Here is a 21735-nt window from a genome sequence, read left to right as displayed (position 1 = left end):
CCCACGTGCCAGTCCTCGGACGCCGGCAGGCCGCGGGCTGGTCCTCCGCCCAGTGTCCCACGTGCTGCCGGACCCACGCTCGGTACCAGGAGCCCAAGTGGATTTGTCAGGAACTCACGCAGACTTGTCTCCCGGGTAAAGCTGGGGCCCCTGTCTGTCACCTGTGGAATGAACTCACATTCTCCATGAGGCCTGGCCCTGCCCACCCTCTCACCTGGGGCCCTGGGCACTCCTGTCTCGGGGCCTGTGCACCTGCTGTGCTGGTCCCATCTTCCAGGAGCGAGTCTGGATGCTTTCTCTGAGTCTCCCCTGCTCCCAGACAGCTGAGGAGGACAGTGAGGGGGGCGGGCCCAGTCTGAACACCTGGACTAAAGTCCCTTCTCTTCCTCTCCGCGTGGCCCCAGCTAGCCCTCTGCCCACTCTGGGCCTCGATTTCCTCATCTGGGAAGTGGGGGTGATGAACTGAAAGTTCCTGCCACCTGGTCCTGCCACCCCCCCCCCCCCCCGGTCCCCATCCCCTCTCCAGTGTTCTTCTCGGAGCTAACCCTGAGGTTGGTTCTCTGTGTCCCCCACGCCAGGACAAAACAGGCCCAGATGTTTCAGCAACAGCGGCTCTGGCTTCTGACCTCCCTGGGCAGCCCCTCTGAGTGTGGCAGCTGAGCAGGTGGCAGAGTCTGAGGGGGCTCACAGGGTGGTGAGCCTGAGGCCAGCTCTGGCGGTCATGGGCGGGCGCATGGTGCCATCCGCACGTGGAGGGGCTCGGCGGGGTGGAGGGGGCTTGGGCAGAGGCTGACCTCCACACCCAGCTGCTGGGACAGTGGCCGTGGGCCACTGTCCTGGTTGAGTCCTGGTTGGGTCCTGGTTGAGTGCGGATGAGAGCGCAGCCTGGTCGATCAGCACAGGCTCACAGTGTGGGGTCGTAGTGGGGTGTGCGTGCACGGACGTGGGAGGAGGCTGTTCCGCGGTGTGCAGGCCTGGGCAGGGGGGCCCAGAGCAGGGCCTGCCCGCTTCTTACTCGCTGCCTCTTCATCTCCGGCTCCGTGCCCACCGTCCTCGTCCACCTTCGTGCTTTGGTCCAGAGCACCTGTCGCCATCATCATTTGTCTAGCTTGTCCTGGACCATAGGGTGGGCGGGTCTCTTCCGTTTCCAGGTGGCCTCCTCTGTCCCAGCAGCCCCTCCGCACGTGGCAGGGGCTGGATGGCTGTGGGAAGGAGTGTCTTCACAGAGCTTGGGGGGTGGGTCCCCACTAGTGTGCTGAGCACTGGGTGCGGCAGAGGCTGTGGTGGCGCTGTTCCCCGCCCGGCTTCCCAACTCCCAGGTCCTTGACCATCTGCTCTCCAACCCTCCTGCTCGGCCAGCGTTCCAGTGCATGGAGCACACTGTGGGTGGGCACCCGGGGCAGGGGTGCTGAGGAGGAGTCCTCCAAGCCGGAAAGAGACTGACCTAGAGGGACCAAGAGGCACGAGCGAGGTAGGTTCCAGAGGGTTCTGCAACAGCTGGGGTGTCAATGAGCCCTTCAGGGGCTGGTCCTTGAGGACCGTGTTACCCTCAGGGACCCTATCATCATCCTGGGATTGAGGGACCTCTCCAGCAGGCTGCCTTACGTGGAGGGACAGCGGGTGGGCTGTGGGGGTGGGAAGGTGATGGGGAACAGTACCCATCCAGTGTGGGTGTGAGCTAAGAGGGGGACAGGTCAGGGAGGATGCCTTTCCTAGCACGGTAGCCGGAGGGGGTGGCTGGACGTGGTTGTCATGGCCGGGCCGGGGCAGCTGGGCGGGGGCTGCCCGTGGGGACTGTCCGGGCCAGCTCTCCGTCTGTCTGCGACTCCCAGCCTCCTCATCTGCGAGTGTTGGGGGGCCCCAGGCCTTGGCACACCTTGATATGGCGGCCCGGGCTGGGAAATTCGGCCTAGTGGAGGGACCCTGGCACCCCCACCCCACTGTCCTGTCCGTCCTGTCCTCCAGCTCTCTGTGACTTAGGTGCAGATGGTCTGTGGTAGGGCAGTGCTGCTGTTACGGTTCACAGGATGTCCTGTTTCTCTGTGCCTTTCCCACATCCAGGAAGCCTTCTCAGTCCCAAACATACAGGGATAGTCGGTCAACTCTGGGGGGCTGGGGGGTGTACCGGTTGCTGGTGGGTGGTGGACACATGGGCTGCCTCCTTCCTAGCCGGGGTGGGGGGGGTTACCCTTCCTGGGGAGAGGCCCCTTGACCACCTGGAAGAAGATGCCTGTATATGTGGTCTCTGTCCCCAGGGCCGGAGGGGGTAGGTCAGAACACAGAAGGTAGGTGGGCTGTGGGCTGGGCCTGTACTTGGCGTGTGTGTGGGGTGAAGTTTGCGTTAAGAACTTGCAGGTGAAGGAGAGTAAGCCACACAGATAGCAGGGTGGGGGCGGCTGTGCCGCGGGCCCGGGGCAGGTGTGCGCCGGAGGGCTTCCGGGCTGGGGAGAACAGCCTGCCGGGTGAGCAGTGGCTGTTGCCTGATCTGTGAGCCTGCAAGGTCTTCTGGGGGCCCCCAAGTCCCGGAGGTTCTGGGAGACGGGCAGCCTCGCCAAGCAGGGTGGGAAAGTCGGGAGGTGGGCTGGTTGGGGGGAAGGTCAGGTGGGTCAGGCCACCAGGAGTGTGCCGGGGCATGGCAGTGAGGGGTGGATTCTGTGTGACCCTGGGGGCAAGGCCGCTCTGCAGCCCCAGGAGCAGAGGGACACCCACCTGGCTGGAGGGGTGTGGCCATGCCTTTGCCCGCAGGATCTGGGAGCCAGGAAAGGCCAGTGCACGTCAGCCCTCGCAGCCTCAGACCTCGGTGAGAGAATCTGGGTCTGCCAGTTCTGACTCCTCCTATCTCTGCACGGTTGGCTTACTGAAGTGTGGTTAGAGAGCTTCTCGGTACTGCATAGTAATGACGTTTAGGGGAGCTAAAAATAGCTCTGTAAAATTGCTATAGGAAAACGTAATCATTGATTTCACAACAACAGGCAGATCCCCCTTGTGGTCCAGGGAGGGTCCAGGGGCCCGGCTGCTTGGGGGGCGGGGGGTCCGCTGGAGGCTTCACTGTGGGACTGTTGCCTCGGGCCTCAAGGGTTGTGGGCCTCAGCGCGTGGCCATGCTCCTCTTTTAGGGCCCCTCTGTGTGCAGGTGCTGGGGTGCGCTGGGACGCATCTGCCGTCCGGTCTCTGGGCTCACGATGAGTCTGTGGGCGGACGGCAGCTCAGGGGTACAGGCCGGTCCTGGATTCACCCCAGCCTGTCGCTGCAGCCTTGGTAGGGCCTGCTTCCTCGTGGGCACGCCCCAGTTCTGTAGGCTCCTAGCGTGGATCCCCCAGCAGCCCGCCGAGCGCCCCCCAGTCAGATACCAGCCCACCGCTGCCCCGCTCGCTACACGCCTCCCTCTACTTGCCGTTCCGCCCTGGCCTGTTGGGGGCAGGCACTGCTCTTGCGGCCCTGCCGCACCCGGAGTGTCCAGCACGGTCTGGGCACGGCCGCTGCCCCAGTCTGCAGAGGAGGAGACCAGGCCTACCCAGGGGCCCCGTGGTCCAGGCGGAGCTGTGCCTGGGACCCAGGGCCAGCGCCCACCCTTGCCGGCTCAGTGGGGGCGGAACTGGGGCGGAGTGTGCCTGAGCTAGGGTGAGCCCCCAGAACGCTCCTAGGCTCACATGGGGTCAGCATCACAAGTGAAGGCCAGCCCCAGCCCTGGCGTGCCGGGAGAGGGCCAGCCGGCCACGTTCCGGCGATGCCCCTGTGGCAGAAACTGTTGAATCCTGTGACAAGAGCCCCCTGGGTGCACAGCCTTGGGGCTGCTCCATGAAGCCCTCGTCATTCTCAGGGCAGTGGCTGGGCGGAGGGGCTGCCTCTGGGTCCCGGTGCACGAGGCCTTTTGCCCGCCTGAGCCAGGAGAGGGCCCATGGGGTGGCTGTCCCTCCATGCGCACAGGGCCCAGGCCTGTGGCCTGCTGGCTTACGCTGTGCTGCGCCGGGGGCAAATGGATTCACAGCTCCCCCACTTTTCCAGATGCGGGAGCTCTTGCCCTGGGGCCAGGATGCCACTGGGCTGAGTCCAGGGCAGGAGACAGCCCAGTCACTGATATTTCAAGGGTTCAAACAGTCTAGGTTTTTTGTTTAAAAAAAAATAGATAAAACAGGTTTACAGAAAATGTGGTGCATTGGATGATTTGTGGTTGACTGATGCATATTTTGGGTGAAAGATGTGATTGGAGGTGTCTGGAGAAGTGGCCTGGGGCTGCCCGGAGGCCCTTCCAGAACCTGCAAAGGGGCTGGGGCAGGGCCTAGAGGGAGGCCTTTGTGGAGCCCAGTGCCTGGCCTGGCCTGGTCTGCCACTGGAGGTTCACCGTGCTTGCTGTGCGGCGTATCTGGCCTGCCGTCTGTCCCTTTTGTTCTGTCTGTCATGATTACAAGTGCTCCTTAGAAAGATCGCTCTGGCCCAGCCAGTTGTCCCGAAGGCCGGGCTGTTCCCACGGTTCCTGGTTAGTATCTGCTGGCGCTTCTGATCACATACACCACCGGCCAGGCCTGTTCTCGCTCCAGGGCTCACACGTGGGACTTCAGAGCCTGTCCCCCAGGCTAGAAGCCATTTCTGTGATTTTACCTAATCGGGAGGGCCTCAGAACCAGTGGCTCTCTCTGAGAGAGTGGGGCTCGCCCCGCAGTGACTCAGGAGGTCTGTGATGTGTAGTCCTGGAGCGCAGATGCTCCCTCGCTGCAGAGGGTGGGGGCCCTTGGGCATCTGGGGAGAGAGGACAGGCAGCCTTCTGTGGTGGTACGCGGGTCTAGGTGGCCCTGGCAGGGTGCTTGGTGTGTATGCCCCAGGGCATGGAGAAGCTGCTGTTAGGGCTGGGGTGGCCTGGGGCCTGGGAGTCCATACAGTGTGGCGGCAGCACTGAGATGCCTGTCCTGCTCTGGGACTCCAACCCCGCCTCCCACCCAGGATGCCGAGGGCAGGGCTGGCGCACGCCGGGAGTTGGGGGGTGGGGGGTGCGCCTGTGTGTGTCCGTGCGCGGCGGGGGGCCTCAGCCTCCCACCTCGTGACCACGCCCACGTGGCAGGGCCAGTGTCCCCTAGGGGCCCGGACACGGGGTCCGACGTTCTGGGTATCCATGAGCATGTTTCTGGAGGACGTTAGCATGTAAGTCTGTGAAGTGATATGTGAAGTGAGGGAGGCTGGTGGGGGGCCTTCTCTGGTCCTCTGGAGGCCTGAGTAGAAGGAAAAGCCAGACCCTCCCCCAGGGCAGAGAGCGTGTCTCCTGCCTGGCCCCTGGAGCAGGTACGAGGTTTGTCCGGCCCCCAGAAGAACCGTACCCACAGCGGGTCGGGGGCCTCCGGGCTCCACGCTTGGCAGCCGCTTCCTCAAAGGGAGACTCTCTGTGTGTGGGCGTCCTGCTGCTCTCTCTGTGCAAACCCCTGGCTGGCCTGCCCTTGACAGTGTGTCGCTCTGGTTCGTCTCTGCAGACTGCTGCCCACCATCTGCCTGGGCCACCCTGTGTGCCGTGGGGGGGCTGAGCTGGGCCCTGCAGTTGGGTGGCAGCTTCCCGGCGGAGAGCTCTGGACCGTGGGGGCCTATGTGGGAGGGAGCAGCCTGTGAGCAGCCAACCCTGCCCTATAGGCAGGGCAGGGAACCTGAAAGCGGTGACTGTGTGTGAGGGGCGGGTCCCTCGTGTGTCCTGTTGAGTGCCCGCATGGGCAGAGTGAGCTGCGGTCCTCGGGACTTGCTCGTCCCTGGAGGGACTGCCTCGTCTTTCTGCCCCGGGGAGGCCTGTGGCCATGTGCTGACCAGTGGAGCCCGGGAGGCAGGTGCAAGAGAGGGAGGGAGTGGGAGCTCCTCGCTGTCTCAGGGCATTTGCATTTGCTGCTCCTCTGGAGGTTCTAGCCCTGCCCAGGAGTCCTCCCTGAGACGGTCAGCGTCTCAGCTGGGGCTGCCCTGCTGTCCAGTTGAGTTTATGTGGGGGGGTGGGGGTGCACCCCAGAGTGTGGAATCGACCTGAGCCCATAGGCAGGGCAGAAGCTGGGAGGCCTAGTGAGCCAGGGTTCCATTGTCAGGGTTGGGGAGCGGCCGCTTTGGGCTGAGACGAGCTGGGGCTCTGAGTTGTTCAGTGGGGGCATGAAGGCATCTGACTGGGACTACAGGAGAGGCTGCAGAAATGCCACAGCCTGTGGATGTCCCTGGGGTTTGCTGTCCCAGACGGCGGGCATGGGGAAGGATGTCTCCCAGGTCTGAGGAGTTAGGAGCCACATGCTGCCCTGGCACAAGCCTGTGGAGCTTAGGGCAGAGCCACATGGCATGGGCCAAGCTGGTCACCAGACTTAAGGAGGGCTCCCAGCCTTGCGGATGCCCCAGGACAAGTGCCATTGCCAGCCCCGCTCCCTTCCCCCTGCTCCTCAGTGAGCCATGGGAGGGCGTGGGGATGCAGGGTAAACCCCGTCCCTCCTGACTGTCCCCTCAGAGGGGAGAGGCTCTGACGGGGCCGGCCTGCATCTGTGTGGCTGGGGTTGTGGGCCCCTCAGGAGAGCCTGGGGGTGTGGAACGTCCCACACTATCTGCTGCTGCCTCTGTCCCCAGTGCAGCCTGCAGCCGCGCCTGCCTGCTCCCAGCCCAGGCTGTGGGGTCACACACAGCAGGACAGTCCCGGGGGCTGCCGTGCATGGAAGGGCAGCTCCAGTCCGGCCAGCTGGGCTGGTTCCCCTCACTAGTCCTGGGGATTGTGGGCCCCTCTCACCAGCCAGGAGGCGGGGTGTGGTTCAAAGTTGGAGGACCTCCCCTGCCACGCACAGCATGTCCCTGTCTAGACTGGGGCTTTGGTTCTCCCTGCCACCCACCCCGGTGGCCTGAGGCCTGACTGGGGCCACATGCCCACCTGAGCACAGAGGCCAGCCTTGAAGAGGCTGCCACAGTCGGCCCGCAGGTTCTCAGGAAGCACTGCCTGTGGGGCTGTGAGGATGTCACCTGGGATATGGGGGACACGGCAGCCAGGGGCATCACCTTCATTCAGGCCTTCCTCCCGCCTCGGGTGAATGCTTTCAGAATCTTCTGAGTCCCTTCCAGTGAGTTCTTGCCTCTTCTTCGGCAGCCAGGTGGAGATGGCAGCTCTTACTGACCCCATGGACCCGGCTGGGAGGCTGGTGGGTGACACTGCGCCTGCTCAGCACCGCGAAGGCAGGCTGACCTGGGCCTTGGGCTCGCTGGCAGGACCAGCTCTGTGCTCGGGGTGGTGGGGACCCCACTGCTGCGATTGGCATCGGCACAGCAGCCTCCTGCTCCATAAATCCCCGCTGGGTGTCACTCCCTGTTTTAGGGCAGGGCTCCAGGGTCCCTGAGCTCTGTGTATCTGGCCGAGTCAGGGGCTGGTTCCCCAGCACAGGCTTCCACAGTATCAGCATGCCCGGCTGCACGCAGTTGGGCAGGTAGACCCCTGGGGGGCTCTGGACCCAGGGACAGTGGTCAGTTGCTGTGGCAGCAGCCATCGGCTCAGGAGTGTAAGCAGCGCCCCTGGGAGGGCCAGTGCGGCACTGGCTCCATTTGAGCCACAGATTGGGGGCCCTTTGGAAGCTTAAGGCCTGGTCTAGCTTTGTTTCTCCATCATTCTCTGAGCCCCCTAGTCCTGACAGCCTACTAGCGGGGTGAGCACCTCAGGTAGGCGCTGTCACATGTCTAGGGACCCACCTCGGGACACAGCAGAGTCTTGCATGGTGTCACCAAGGTCACTGCCAGTTAACCAGCTTTGTCCTCTTTCCCTCACAGAAGGACATGGCCCTGAAACCACATGAGCGGAAGGAGAAATGGGAACGTCGCCTTGCCAAGAAGCCCCGTGAGTCCGAAAACTGCCCGTCCGCAGAACCAAGTGAGAATGGGCGTCCCCTGGAGATTGGCAGCCCCGAGCAGGACCTGGAGCCTGCCTGTGACCGTGGGAAGAAGAAGGTCCCACTGCAGCCCACCAAGCAGGTGAGCGCTGGGCCCTGCCCCACTCAGAACCACGGGCTCTGTGCCCTCTCCCCTGGGTGCCCTCAGGGCCACACCAACACCTGGACACCACCGTCGGCATCTGGGCCTGCCTGGCAACGTTCTCCTTCGTTGTTGGGCATGGGGTATGCGGCCCACTTGGACTGGGGCCCGAGGTAGCCGCTCGCCATGAGCCCAGATCCTGAGCAGACAGAAGACCTTCCCCCGGTGGGTGACACAGCCAGAGAGGCCAGGCTGGGAGCCCAAGGATGGGGGTGGGGGTGTGTGTGCTTGGGGCAGGAGGGTGCACCTGCTGGTAGGCCGGCCCCGTTGCCCCGTTGCGTCTGTCAGGCTCCGCCGACCACGGGGTGTCCAGGGTGTCTGTAGCGCGTGGGGGCCGGGCTCTGCACCAGGTGTTTTCCATCTGCTAACCTTCTGTAGAATGCAGCACATCTTTTCGTGGGGGGTCATGTGACTGGTGGTCAGGGGTCCCGGTACAAAGAGCAGCCCACCCCAGGGGCCTCCCTCCACAGCGGCCGGGAGCCGAGTCCTTGGTGGCGGGTGGCGGGGGGGGGGGCATCCTTGCTGTCACCAGAGCCCAGCTGGGATCGGGTGGGGAGACTGGGACCGGGGGACTCTCTCCCTGAGCGTGGGGCTCTCTCCCAGGTGCCGGCTCAGCCCTACAGCTGCTTTCCTCCTCAGGGACTCGCTGGTTCGCGCCTTCTTTTCAGAGAGGGGTTCTTCTTGGTGTTTCACACTCCACTTTCAGCTCCCTTGGGGATGGGGCTGCTGGAGAGGGGGCAGCATGTCTCAGGGGCCCGGGCTGGTTGGGGGGTCTGCAGGCACACCTGCCCAGGTGGACACGTGCTCTTTCTTCCATGCAGGTGTGCTCCCCAGAAGGGGGGCCGCTCCCAGCCAACCACTGGGACCAGAACGGCCCGGCCCAGCACCAGCAGCAGCTCCAGCCCAGCCAGCCCCAGGGGTCACTCCCAGCCCCGTGTCAGCGCTGCCAGCCCCGTCGGGCTCTCCCGGACCCCGGGCAGCCCTGCCAGCCCCAGCGGCCACTCCCGGGTCAGCGCCGCTGGCCCCAGCGGTCACTTCTGGGCCCAAGACAGCCCTGCCAGCCCCGGCGGTCACTTCTGGGCCCAGGTCAGCCCTGCCGGCCCCAGCGGCTGCTTCCAGCCCCAGATCAGCACTGCCGGCCCCAGCAGTCACTCCTGGCTCAGCCTTGCCGGCCACGATGGGCGCTCCTAGGCCCTAGGCACCGCTGCCGGCGTCTGCGCTCCCTGCTGGCCCCGTGGCAACGCTGCCGGCCCCTGCGCTCCCTGCTGGCGCCGTGGCACCGCTGCCGGCCCCTGCGCTCCCTCCTGGCCCCATGTCCCCTCTGCCGGCCCCTGCGCTCCCTCCTGGCCCTCTGGCACCGCTGCTGGCCCGTGCGGTCGTGGGTGGCCCCCTGTCTCCGTGGCCAGCCCAGCAGGGCATCCTCAGGACAGCGGTGCCGGCCCCCACAGTCACTCCTCCTGCTGCGTCCACGCCGCCGGCCCACCAGCTCACTCTCAGGCCAGTGCTGCTGCCCCCGGAGGGCTCTCTTAGCCCCTTGCCAGCCCCGGAGGTCCCTCCTAGGCCAACCCAGCCGCCCCCAGGGGTCCCTGCTGGGCCTCAGTCAGCCCCAGCAATTAGTTGAAGCCCCAGAGCACCCTGGCCCCGCAAAACCTTCACTGCTGGGCCCTGGACAGCCGTGCCAACAAAAGCGGCCACTCATGGGCCCGGAACAGCCTCACCCGCCCAAGCGGCCTCTCCTGGGCCCAGAACAGCCCTGCCGACGAAAGCGGCCCCTCCTGGGCCCAAAGCAGCCCTGCCAGCCCTTGCAGTCCCTTCTGGGCCCCAGCCAGCCCTGCAAACCCCAGCCGTTACTCCCCATCCCTGAGCGCCCTTCACTCCTGGGCCGGCCAGCCCCGCCCCGTCGGCCCCTCCTAGGGCCCCTAAGCCAGCCGCGGCGGTCACTGCTGGACCTGGTTCGGGCCCGTCAGCCGCAGCTCTCACTCCTGGCACTGGGCCGTCCCTGCAGGCCCCTGAGGTCACGACGGACTCGATCCTCCACCCCTGCGGTGGCCCGCCAGGCCCCGTCTGTGAGTCCTGGAGCCTGATGCCCATTTCCTAGGCCACCCTGGGTGTGGCTGTGCTGGGCGGATGTGCTGCCGCACTGGCCAGAGGCCTTCTCCAGGCAGGCCGGGCTGTTTGCAGTTGGAAACTGTGGCTCAGCAGAGGCAGCCCCCGGCAGGGCTGCTACCAGGCAGAGGCCCGCCTGCACCAGGAAGAGAGGAGAGGACCCCCAGCATCTTCCCACCTCCCTGCCATGCCTGCCCCCGTCGTGCCCGCTACTTTGGGACGCTCACACTCCTAGGAGAGTGGACACAGCTGCCCCCAAGGGCTTGGGGTTATCGGAGGGGTTCCTCGGTGTCTCGCTGTGCCTCACGAGTGCCCATGTGTCCTTGTACGTCAGAGTCTGTGCACGCCTCCCCCCCCCCCCCGTGTGATAGGCTACAAGTGTGTGTGTGAGTGTGTGCGTGCACCTATGTGGTGTGTGTGTGTACGTGCTGTGGGGGTGTGCCAGCTGCAGGCCTTGCGCCCTGGGGCCCTGACCCATGTGGCCAGCGTGCATTCCGTGCCCCTAGGCAGAATGTGGGCCCCACTGGAGCCAGGCCGCAGGTCCCGCGCACCTCCCCTCTGGCAAAGGGCAGTGATGCATGTCCATCTCCAGTGTTCTGTGAATGCAGGGAGGGGACATGGGGGGCACTCAGGGCTGTCTGTGGCCACGTAGGAGCTGCTGGTGACAGGAGGGTGTCCCCCCCCCCCCCACTCGCCCAACTCTGCCTCCACCCCAGTGGCTAGGCACTGAAGCAGAGACAGAGTCTCCCATTCCCCTAGCTCTGGACCAGGAGGGTCGGGGCCGTTCTCAGAATGCCTCCTCCTGGCCTCCCAACCAGTCCATGCAGCTTCCTAGCTGTTGGCCCCCCAGGACGTTTCCCGTCGGGACGGACCTCACACTACAGGGCTTTCTCTGCCCTCCGCCCATCCCATGCCTGAGCTCGGGGGTCACCCATTCCTCACCCCAGACCTCTGGTTCAGGGCAGTCCCACACTGGTGCTCCTGGAGTCCTGGGCATGAGGCAAGGAGCTCACTTCTGACCCTCCAGAGCAGGAGGGTCTCTGGGGAGGGAGCAGCAGCTCCTGGGGTTTGCCCTGGCCGGGCTCCCGGACACCCTTTGTGTGCCTAGTCTCACTGAGCCGCGACGGCCACTGCAGTTCTGATCCCGTTCATGGAGGCTGGGACGCACACCCCCCCATCCCATTTGCTCATGAGGACACTGGCCCTCTGGGGTCCCCACTGGCTGGGTGTGGGGGCCGCCCAGCACCCAGAGCAGGGCTTACGGGCATCTGGTCCTCACCCAGGGTCTCCCAGAAACGCGGGGCTTATTTTTCTGATTAAAGAAAATAAAAAGTGCCGTGCCATTATTTTTATGACCGCATCAGTGAGTGTGTGTCATACGTGAAGTGATTTATTCCAACAAGTGGTTTTCTGCGCGTCTGGACCTGCCCCCGATCGCTGCGTTCCCACTGAGCAGCAGGAGAGCAGCCTAGGGCTGGGGCTGCCCAGGGAGGGGTGCACAGCCTGGGCACGGCTCATCGTGCTTGTGCTGTGTGTTCGGGGGGGCCATGCCCACCACAGTCCCCCAGCAGACCGTCTCAGCAAGCCCCCACATCCCTGCCGTGTCCCTCGGAGCCACTGCTCAGGAAGGGGTCTCTTTCTAGGTGTCACAGAAGGTGCCTCAGAATTGTCCTGGATTCCTGATACTCCCAGCGTCCCCTCCCTCCTGTTGACCTGAAGGGGGCAGTGTTGGGATCTCTGTCTTCTGGGGCCTGTGCAGGCTCGTGGGTGGGCAAGGCAGGTGCCAACAGGCACAGCTGCTGCCTTTCTAGGCCCTTCTGCTCTGGGAATGTGGCCCTGGCACCTGAGTGCCTAAGTGGGGGAAGCAGAACTAACAGAACGCTGATCTGCGGGAGGGTGGGAGACGGAGTCCCCTGGGCTGGGCCCAACCCTTCCGATCTGGAACAGCTCCACTGTGAGTGAGCCCCATGGTGCCTTTGGGCCCCGCTCTTCCTAACCTCCTTACTTGCTGAACTATCTGATCCCAGAGGGGCCCCCTGGAGCTCCTGCTAGCCTTGGGTTCAAAGTGACAGGACCCTGAAGGGGAGGGCACTTTGGGGAGACACCCACTTGCTGTGGAGAGACTAGACCAGGTGTGCCATGTCCTGGGGGACGGGAGGGGGCTGCTGCCACCTTCTGCTATAAGGAGATGAGGGTTTTGTGTGGCCAGATCTTGGGGGTTTCTGAGAGCATCTGGTGATATGGGTTTTTCTGTGTTTTTGGAGATTTTTGAAGTGATGGTGGCTCCTTCCAATGTCACGAGCCGCCCTACCGGCTAAAGGACATGGCTGTGTGGGGCCTGTGTGGCCTGGGGCAGAGGCTTGGGCCCTGGCAGCTCACGTGGCCCCAAGGCCAGGGGTGTGGGGTATGGTCCGTCCTGTTGCGGGTAGACTGGGGGAAGCTTGGCCTGAAAGTTGGGCGTAGGTTGAGTCCTTGGGGGCGCTGTGGGTCCAAGGGAGGCCCAGGAATGCTCTAGGCGACTCCCTGAATGGAGACAGGAGCCTGGGTGCGGTGCTCTGCAGGGGTCTCCCTCCGAGCCCTACAGCCCGCCCCACGAAACCCCCCTGCCTCCACCTCCCCATCTGCGGGTGGGGCCCTGAGGAGGAGACCATGCCCGGTCCCTGCCAGGCCAGTGAGGAGCAAGGACAGTGCTGGTGGGTGTGGTTGTTCGCTGGGAGAAAGGAGACTCCTCCAGGTGCACCTGGCGGAAGGTAGGATAGCCCTGGGAGGACAGGGGCCCAGGCACGGGGACCCACCTGGTGGGCCTTACCCAGCGCTCTGCAGACACAGCCAGTCCAGGGCTCCTGGGAGGAGCTTGTCCACGCGTGTGCGCCTCTGCTGAGCGGCGGTGCTCCATGAGCAGGCTCCGAGCTCTGGTGACCGCCAGGGTGACTGTCCTGACAAGTCCTGCCCTCTCGCGTGGAGGGCCCAGGGAGGAGGGGCCCCTGGACTGCCCCCTCACTCGCTGACCGAGGATACCACGAGCACCTCCATGAACGGGCTGCTCCTGGCACGGAAGAGGCGTCCTGGAACTGTTCTCGCAGACGCTTCGCGTGTCAGAGGCCGGGGTGTGTCGGGGCGACACTGCTGCCTGTCCCCCCGGCCTGGCCCGAGGCTGCAGTGACCATATGGCCGTGCGACCCGCCCACACCAGGGGGCTCTAAGGGAGGCGGTGTCCATGTCCCACCGTCTGCTTTGCCTGGGGGGGTTTGGCAAGAACCCCACCCCAGGGCCAGGGTTGGGGGACCACCAGCCTCCCAGAGGGGCCGTGGGACCCCGGGCAAACACTGGTCTGAGCCTGCGGGTGCAGCTGAACAGTGGTGTTGTCTGGGGGGGTCATGCTGAGAGCCACACACAGCTGGGGACACTCGTGGCCATGCTGGAATTCAAGAACAGGAGACAAAATCGATATCTAGCGTTCCATGTTCAAAGTGCTATCAGTGGGACATTTCCCCTCTCCGCAGAGCAAATCTTAGGAACGTGGTGTGTCTCTTGCTCTTCTCCGTTCAGACCCACCCATTCATGGGCTCCGTAACGACGTGGCTTCTAGCCTGTGGCGTGTGGAGGGTCCACAATGACCTGTCTCTACGAGTCTCTCCTCACTCATGGCTCTTGCTGGCTGGCTCGTGGCTCATGCTCAGCCAGCCTGTGGTTTGAATCCCCGCCAGCCCGCAGAGCTGAGCGGGCCAGCCCAGAAGCTCCCCTCGGATGCCACAGCCCCAGCACCGAGCACGGACGGGCCGGAAGACATCCGCGCTAAGCCTCCCCCGGCCTCGGGAGAGCTGGCATCTGCCCAGATGATGGGCCGGAGACAGGCAGCCGCCTTTCCCTGCCACCACGCAAGGCCGGTCCTTGGCTTCCACCTTCTAAATGTCTCTCCGAATGAGATCTCGTTAGAAAATAATTCTGAGGAAATGGCCATCAAAATTCATCGTCTGCGCTCACAGTCACACCCTGGTGCCCGTGCTGGAGGACACGGGTCTGAGGCTGGTCACTGCTAGAAACTGGAGATGATGGACCAGAGGAAGGAATGAGGCTGACAAGAGTGGGCATTCACGGACCGGGAAACCGTGGCGGACACGGGCAAGGCCAGAAGTTGTTTCTTTGAAGGCACCAACGACACAGAGCCCCAGCTGGACAGATGAAGAGTAAAGGTCTCCAGCGACCAGGGTCGCGCCGCAGGTGTCTTGACAGGCCCAGGCCGTTGCTGTCTGAGGGGGCAGGCTGCCGGGCAAATATAGTCTGAGCCCACAGACTGAAACGAAGCAGACGGCCTGGGTGGTCCCTTACCTGTGGAGGAAGTGGGCTCTGCGACGTGGCCGTGCCCGCACCCGCCAGCACTTCAGTCTGTGTCACAGTGCCTGCCAGAAGGCCGACCTCCTGCCACAGGCCCCAGGGGCTGGCCACACCCAGGACATTTTCCAAGCGCAAGGAGGTGGCAGCTAGGTCGCCCTGCACTCACACCCAGGCAGCTCCGTTCCCGCGGCCTATGCCCTTGTCCTTGAGCCTCCCCTGGCAGCCGTGGTGGTGGCAGCCACTGGCCTCCTGGGCTCTGTCCCCTGCCATCTGTGGTGGCGAGGTTCCTCTGCAGAGCCCATTTGAGCATATCCTCCCCCTCTGCCCTTAGTGAAGTCCGATTCTTGGTGCCCTGAGTCCCCCTCCTGTCCCGACATGTCAGCCTTCTGGCCGACTGACGACCCTTGAGGCCCGGCGTCCGGCTCCTCCAGGCACCTTGTGCCGTGAGCAGCTGCACTTGCCCATGGCCAGGCCGCACGACCCTGGGCCTGGCGGAGGCCGGTACTGGGGGAGGCAGCTGGGGGGGCTGCCGTCCGTGTTGTCCGTCAGGTGGGGCATCCACAATGTCTCCCATGAAGGCCCAGGCCCTGTGCGTGCGGGGTTCGTCCTTGCAGCTCCCCTAGTTCTCTCGCTCATAGAACAGACATCTCTAGCCTCCGTCCCCGACCCTCTCGAGGCTCCTCCTGGGCGGCCTCCCCAGCAGCAGGCTGGGTCTCAGGTGCTGGGGCAGGGCTGCTGCAAGCCCAAGCTCCCACCCCAGACCCGGCGCTCACAGGAACCGAGCGGCGCGCCCTGCATGGCGGGGGGGGGGGGGGGGGTGGCTTCAGTGCAGGCGCTGTTGCAAGGGTGGAGGAGAGACGGGCTGCAGGGTGGCAGGCACCCGCCGCCCCCCAGACCCCACCTGCCAGGTCATCCCAGCCCTGCCCCGGAGGGAAGCACTCAGCGTCCAGTATGAGCTTCGGGTCACTGCCCATCTGGGCCCGGGATGCAGCAGGGTACAGGACAGAGATAGTCCCCGCCTTCACGAAGTTTAGGTAACAGTGGGGAAGACAGGTGTGCAACGGGTGGAGGGATTTCGAGGTACCCATGGGCGTGCCTACAATGGGAGAAGCTCCTGTAGATGAGGGCTCAGGGAGCCTCTCCCAGCATGCCCAGGGGCGGCAGAGCACGGTGGCCAAGCCCCTGGCACTCTGGCGGGGGAGGGGGGCAAGCGCCTGACATTCCTGGGGGTGGTGGCCGAGAACCTGGCACTCCGGTGAGGGACAAGCGCTTGGCACTCCAGTGGAGGGAACGGCGAGCGCCTGGCACTCCCCGGGGAGGGCAAGCGCCTGGCATTCCCAAGGGTGGGGGCGCTGTACAGGCGCCACTGGGGGTCGTCAGCAGTGCAGGGTGTGAGCTGGTGGATGTTCTTAAGAACTTGTGCTGGCGGCCAACAGACAGGCCAGCCGCTCAGTGTGGGCAGCCGCAGAGCTGGAGGCTTCTGCTGCGCAAGAGGCTTCTTGGTGGCTTGAATCAGGTCATTAGCTTCTAGAAAGATGGGGACATCTCCCGAGCAGGTGACCAAGGACGGATGGAGCCCAGAGGGCCCCGCACCAGCCCACTCCAGTAGAGTTCTGGGGGCCGGACAAGGCGGCTCATCTTGTTCCTCTAGCAAGGGGGGCCACATCCAAGCACAGACGGGGACCTCCCACAGCTTGTGTCCCCTGGAGCCTGCTGGCCACACATCTGCTCTGGTAGTGGCCTCAATGGCATCCCCTACCAGCTGTGGTGCGCCATGTGCATCTGTCCGTCATCTGCCCGGCCGTCATCCGCCCAGCGACCCGTCCGAGTCTTCTGAAGAGCAGGGAGCAGTGGAAGGGACAGCCAACCTAGGGGGGCTGCGGTCTGCACCTTGGTGCTGGGCCGTCATGGGAACGCTCGCACTGCCTGAGCCCCCTTCACGGCACCAGACCGCAGTCAGGGACCGACTTTCCGCATAATGCTGGAGACAGACGCACCAACCAGTGATCCTATGTCACGTTCAGAGGGACACTCGGGGTCCCAGGATCCTGGTCGATGTAGGAGTGGACAGAGAGTTGGGAAGGATTATCCAGAAGAAGCGGGGTCAAGCTTCTAACTCGAGTAGGTGTTAGCCAGCTCAGGGGAGTGGGAGCACCAGGCCCCCCTCGCAGCTGGTTGCACTGGGGCGTGCGCCCGGAGTCTCAGCAGCACCGCCCCGCTTCACCGGCACAGCTAACATCAGTCGGGGGACACCAGCCTGAGAACACCCAAGCTCAGCCGTGACCCATTTCTCACGTTCTAGGAGGGGTGTTGAGCTCACACAACAGAGCCCAGAGGCTGTGCACGCAGCCTCATATGTTGGGGGGGGCTTTGTCCCACACTCCAGTGCTCACCGGCTCCTGCCTGCCCGAGTGGGTTTGCACTGTCTGCGTGAAGGGCCCCTCCCTGAGCTGGCCTTGCTCTGTGGCCTTGCCCCAAGCACTGGTGCTCCCTGCCACAGCCTCTGCCAGGTTCACTGTAGAACCGGGACCTAGAGCACAGGCCTCTGCCAGTCGTGGGTTCGGGCGCTGGGGCTTAGAGGGCGGACGCACGGAACAGAACACAGCAATCAGATGACATGCTCTCTGCGGTTATGTGCCATGGGGCGGGCGGCTGTCACACATGCCGGCTGGGATGGGGTGCAGTTTCTGCAGGGTCAGGAGGCCCCACTGAGCCCCAGAGAACTGGGCACCTGTTGCTGGTGGGAAGAGCAAGTAGTAGGGGACCACCAGGCCTGGAGATACACGAGCAGACTTCCTGGCAGAGCTGTAGGTTGACAGCCCTGGCCTGGGACGCTGACGCCCAGGGAGTGAGGGGCATACCGGGCATGGACCGTCCTGTCTGCCCCGGGGCACTGATGTCTCCCACCTCCTGGGCCCTTTCTTAGCAGCATCCCCGGACTGGCCACCCAGTCCCCTCAGCGCCAACACCCCCCACCCCCGTGGCCTGATTGCCAAGTGGAAGCACACGTTGCCCGTCTAGGCTGGTGTGCTGGGTGGCTGGCCTGGGAGGTAGATGCTTTCTTCTGGGATGTGCAGTGTGGCCTGGGCTGGAGGGCCCTGCTGTGAGGAGGTTAGGGAAGGACGGCTATCTGGGGAGCTGTCTTGGGAGGGGGTTCTTCATGGGTGAGTTGCCATGGCCTCAGTGTTCCTGCCAGAGAGCTCAGAGCCCCAGGGTGCTCCTGGTAGGCCCCAGTCTGAGAGTAGCATCCCTCACCCCATAGACCCCATAGTCTGATGGCAGTGCCCTGTCATCCTAGTCTAAGGGAATTGTTCCCTCACCACCTTTCTGAGAGCCATGACCTGGCCCTGCCGGATGGAGGCAGTGCCATATTTCTCCATCTCTCTCAGTCGGAAGGTGAAGTCCCGGCATCCCCCCCCCCACCCCCACCCAGTGTCAAGTCTGAGAGCATGCTCTGGTGGCATGCCACCTTGCAGGAGCCGACTGTGACAAGAATTTACAAGCCAGCGTTCAGACTGTTGGCAACCGAGCCCAGCTGTGGTGTGTTTACACCACAGAAGCTATAGTGCTCCATTTGAGGGCTCCCACTCCCGCATCTTTCTCCGTGGGGCCATTCTCCACTCTTCCTGTTGGCCTTCTGACTTGCCTCCACACCTTTCTCTCTGAAGCCTTCCCTGGCAGCCCTGTCTTTTTACCTCTGCTGTTGTCCTGGTACTTGTGGCTGTCTGCCAACCACGTGCCTGTCTCCTCTTTGTAGGCTTCAGGAGGATGGGAATGTGTGTCTGTTGTGTTTGCTGCCCAGAACAGAGCCAGTTCATAGGCACCCTGTAAGCACTGGGTGGATGGGCTGGTGGGCAGGTGGCTGGGTAGATGGGTAGATGGATGGACAGGTGGATGAATGGGTGGATGGACATGTGGGTGGGTAGATAGACAGTGGATGGATGGATGGATGGATGGGTGGTTGGATGGATGATGGGTAGGTGGGTGGATGGGTGGATGGATGTGTAGATGGAGGGATAGATGGATGGGTAAGTGGGTGGTGGGTGGGTGGATGGTTGGATGAGTGGATGGATGGGTGAGTGAGGAGATAGGTGGGTGGATGGATGTGTAGATGGGTAGATAGATGGGTGGGTGTGTGGGTGAATGGATGGGTGGGTGGGTGGAGATGGATGAGTGGATGGACCACAAGGCCCAATGGTGGGCACAGGCATAGGGGCTCCCACCTCCCAGGGCAATCAGGGTACCCTCTGGCCCTGGACATGGACTTGAAGGCCCCAGCAGCCCTGATCTCATCTCTCCGGTTCCAGCTGGCAGCACCCCTGGCTTAGCCAGCCAGCAACATTTCTGAGCAGCCAGGGGAGCAGATGGGGCTACTGGACAGCCGAACCCCAGCTTGAGCTGTTTGGGGTCGTGGCCTGGGGACAGAAGTAGGTGACCAGCCAGCCCATTATGTCTGGGATTGGCGTGGTGCCCAAGATGCAGGACTCAGTTTTAGAGGACTTTCTGGGAAATGGGGCTTTTAGAGCCAAAACTGGCCCCGTGAGAAAGGGTGACAGACCCCAGTCTGCCCCACCTGCAGGGTCCTGCTGAGGAGTTGGGCTGAGGCTTCCTTTCTGGGGCCCAGCTCAGAGAGAAGACAGGCTGCTTATGCCTGTGCAGTGGAATGTGGCACCCTCCCCCTTCCAGTTCCAGCCGTGTGAGGTCGTAGTGTAGTCCCTCCGTCTCCTCTCCTCTTACTGGGTAAACTTGTGCAGTCAGCAGTCTTCCCAACGGTGCACGGTAGTCTGCACTGGTCCTTCCCTGGACCTGTGGTTTCTCTGGGTCTAGCTTTTCTCTCCTGGGGCAGGGACCCTGCCCTGGGCTCAGGCTGAACTTCTGTCCCCCAGCAGTGACTGTGTGGAGCTCGTGAGGTTGAGGACTAATGGTCACAGCCATAATCTCCACTGGAGCCACAGTAGAATCTCCCAGAGGGCCTGCTGACATAGGGTTTGAGTTTCAAACTCAGTAAGCCTGGGGTGGGTTCGTGTTCTGAACAAGTCCCCGGGTGCTACTGATGCAGCGGGCCCAGCGAACCTGCTTTGAGAAGCACTGGACTATACCTCTCGGTTTCTTAGGCTTCCCCCAGCGAGGCAACAAGGAAGGTCCCCCATGCCCCAGTTTTCTCCACTTTCGGGAAGGGCTGTTGTGGGGTCCAAGACAGTGGGAGCCTGCAGGTGCCAACAGTGACACCTGGTGGCTTCTTGGGGCTGGCCCAGGGCTCAGGCAGACAGAACCACATCACACACACACACACACACACACACACACACACACACGTGCACACACACATTGCAGCACATGTGCACACATGTGTGCACACACTGCAGCACACTCGCACACGCGCGCATGCTCACACACACACTGTCGCACGCACATATGCACGTCCACAAATGCACGTGCACACACGTACACACACTGCAGCACACATGCGTGCATCCTGTCACATGTGAGGGACTTGGTGGCATCCCATTTCACAGGTGAGGAGGCTGAGACTTGGAGAGTCAGGAGAGGCCGCACTGGTTAGGGTCTGTACATGCAGCGCTCAACCAAGTAAGAAGGAGCACAGGAGGCAGGGGTCCCCAAGGCCCGGGATGTGGGGCCAGGACCCTGCCCTTGGCCTGCCTCGGAGAAGGAGGGTGGTGCTGAGGCCTGGGCTTTCCTGGGGCCCTGGCACCCGGGACCTTGGGCTGGGGATTGTGGGCACTGGTTCTGTCTTGTCATTTATACTCTGCTGGCCGACAACCCAGGGCCCATGGCTTTGGGGGCTATACCTCCATCTTGGGACCTGGGGTGGCCCTGGGGAGCAGGGGCTCTGAGGGCTGCCTCGAGAGAGGCTTCTGGCTGAGCCTGCCGTGACATGCACAGGAGCAGGGACCCAGGTCCCCAGGGTGTTTCCCAGGACTCAGGAATATTCTAGATCATAGCCATTGTGCCTTGATGATCCATCTTGACCTTTGGCCCGGTCAGGATCTCCAGGCTGGAGGGTGTTTGAGACAAAAGGGCTGGACGTGGAGGACTGGCTGGAGGCTCTGGACCCAGTCAGACCTCACTGACCCTGGTCATGGGGCGCATTCTGCACGTTCCTGCACTTGTGAGCACTTCGCTGAGCTAGGAGGCTTGGACAAAGAGGAGGGCAGGACACCCATACCCCTCGCGGTTTCCTCACGCTGGTGAGGGGTCAGCGGCCACCTGGGTCTGCTCCACGGAAGATGCCAGGCACACAGACAGGGTGTGGATGGTCTGCAGGTGTCCCACACACTGACAGAGAGGACACAGCTGCGGGATCTGTGAGAACTGCGGGAATTGGGAATCTGGGAGGTCGGGAGGTGGTGGAACCCTGGACAGAGAGTGGGGGAGCCCAGGACACCTGGGCCATGTGGTTGGGGGTGGTGACTGCAGTCTACAGCAGTCTGAAGTTATGTCCCAGTGAAAAGGAAAAAAGCAGCAGGAATTTTGGGTTCACCTAACTTTCTGGGCTTGGCTTGGCCACCTGTAAAGTGGGCACAAGCGTCCGATCTCTTACGGGCTGCTGCGTGAGAGGGGGCGGGGCGCTGGCCGGCATACACCGGAGCAGCAGCCGTGCTTCTAGACGCAGAGCCAAGGCACAGAGAGGTCTAGCGGTGGCCTGGGGTCACGCTGTGGGAAGTGGCTGGTCCACATTTGTCTGCGCACACCTGGGACCACGGTGGTGTGGGTGCTGCAGGGGTGGGTGAGCGGCCGCTGGCCTGTCCTGGAAGCTTGGTGTCCGGCTCCCTGGTGCAGTGAGATGGGGCGGGGCGGCCCACCGGCTCCGGCTCCAGGAAACCAGGGCAGAGCTCACAGCGGCATTATGTCATTGTGTGTCGTCTGCTTTTCTGGGTGTTTCTGCTCCGAGTGGTAAATGGTCAGCTCCGCAGAGCCTTGCCCCCGCTGCCCTCTCTCTGGGTCGTGGCCTGGGGCTCAGTGTGGGTGAGCAGGGCAGGGCAGGGGTGAGGAGCCTGACCCTGGCCGGGCCCCTGCCCTGCCCCCACAGGCAGAGGGCTTGGGTCTGTGTTTGCTGAGCCTGCCTCTCCCTGTCCCCAGATGAAGGTCACCGCGTCCAGAGGGGGCGACCGCCACAGTGGGGACGACAGCCTCCACGAAGCCACCAGCTCCCAGACGAGCAGTTCTCGGGACCAGCTCAGTGACGTGAGTGCCCCAGCTGCTTTGCTCAGCCAAACACTCCTGGGACTCTCGGGTGCCCGCAGCCGGCCCCCCACCCCCGCAGACAC

At 63.5% G+C, this 21735-nt stretch overlaps 1 protein-coding gene across 13 annotated transcripts in view; it reads left to right on the top strand.

Moving 5' to 3' along the window:
- The window catches only part of FBRSL1 (fibrosin like 1), a 78558-nt gene that overhangs the window by 9071 nt on the left and 47752 nt on the right, over window positions 1-21735 (top strand). For 12 of the 13 annotated variants that reach the window (XM_047696545.1, XM_047696546.1, XM_047696549.1 and 9 more), the window contains exons 2-3: window positions 7745-7945; window positions 21548-21652. In XM_047696545.1, coding sequence (XP_047552501.1) covers window positions 7745-7945; window positions 21548-21652 — 306 coding nt within the window. Of the gene's footprint in view, window positions 1-7744; window positions 7946-8826; window positions 11472-21547; window positions 21653-21735 lie in introns of those variants that run through there. The other variant, XM_047696554.1, reaches the window with a different exon arrangement.

This window comes from Lutra lutra, chromosome 12 (assembly GCF_902655055.1).
Source record: "Lutra lutra chromosome 12, mLutLut1.2, whole genome shotgun sequence".
Classification (NCBI taxonomy): domain Eukaryota; kingdom Metazoa; phylum Chordata; class Mammalia; order Carnivora; family Mustelidae; genus Lutra; species Lutra lutra.
This window is presented reverse-complemented; position numbering and strand designations above follow the sequence as displayed.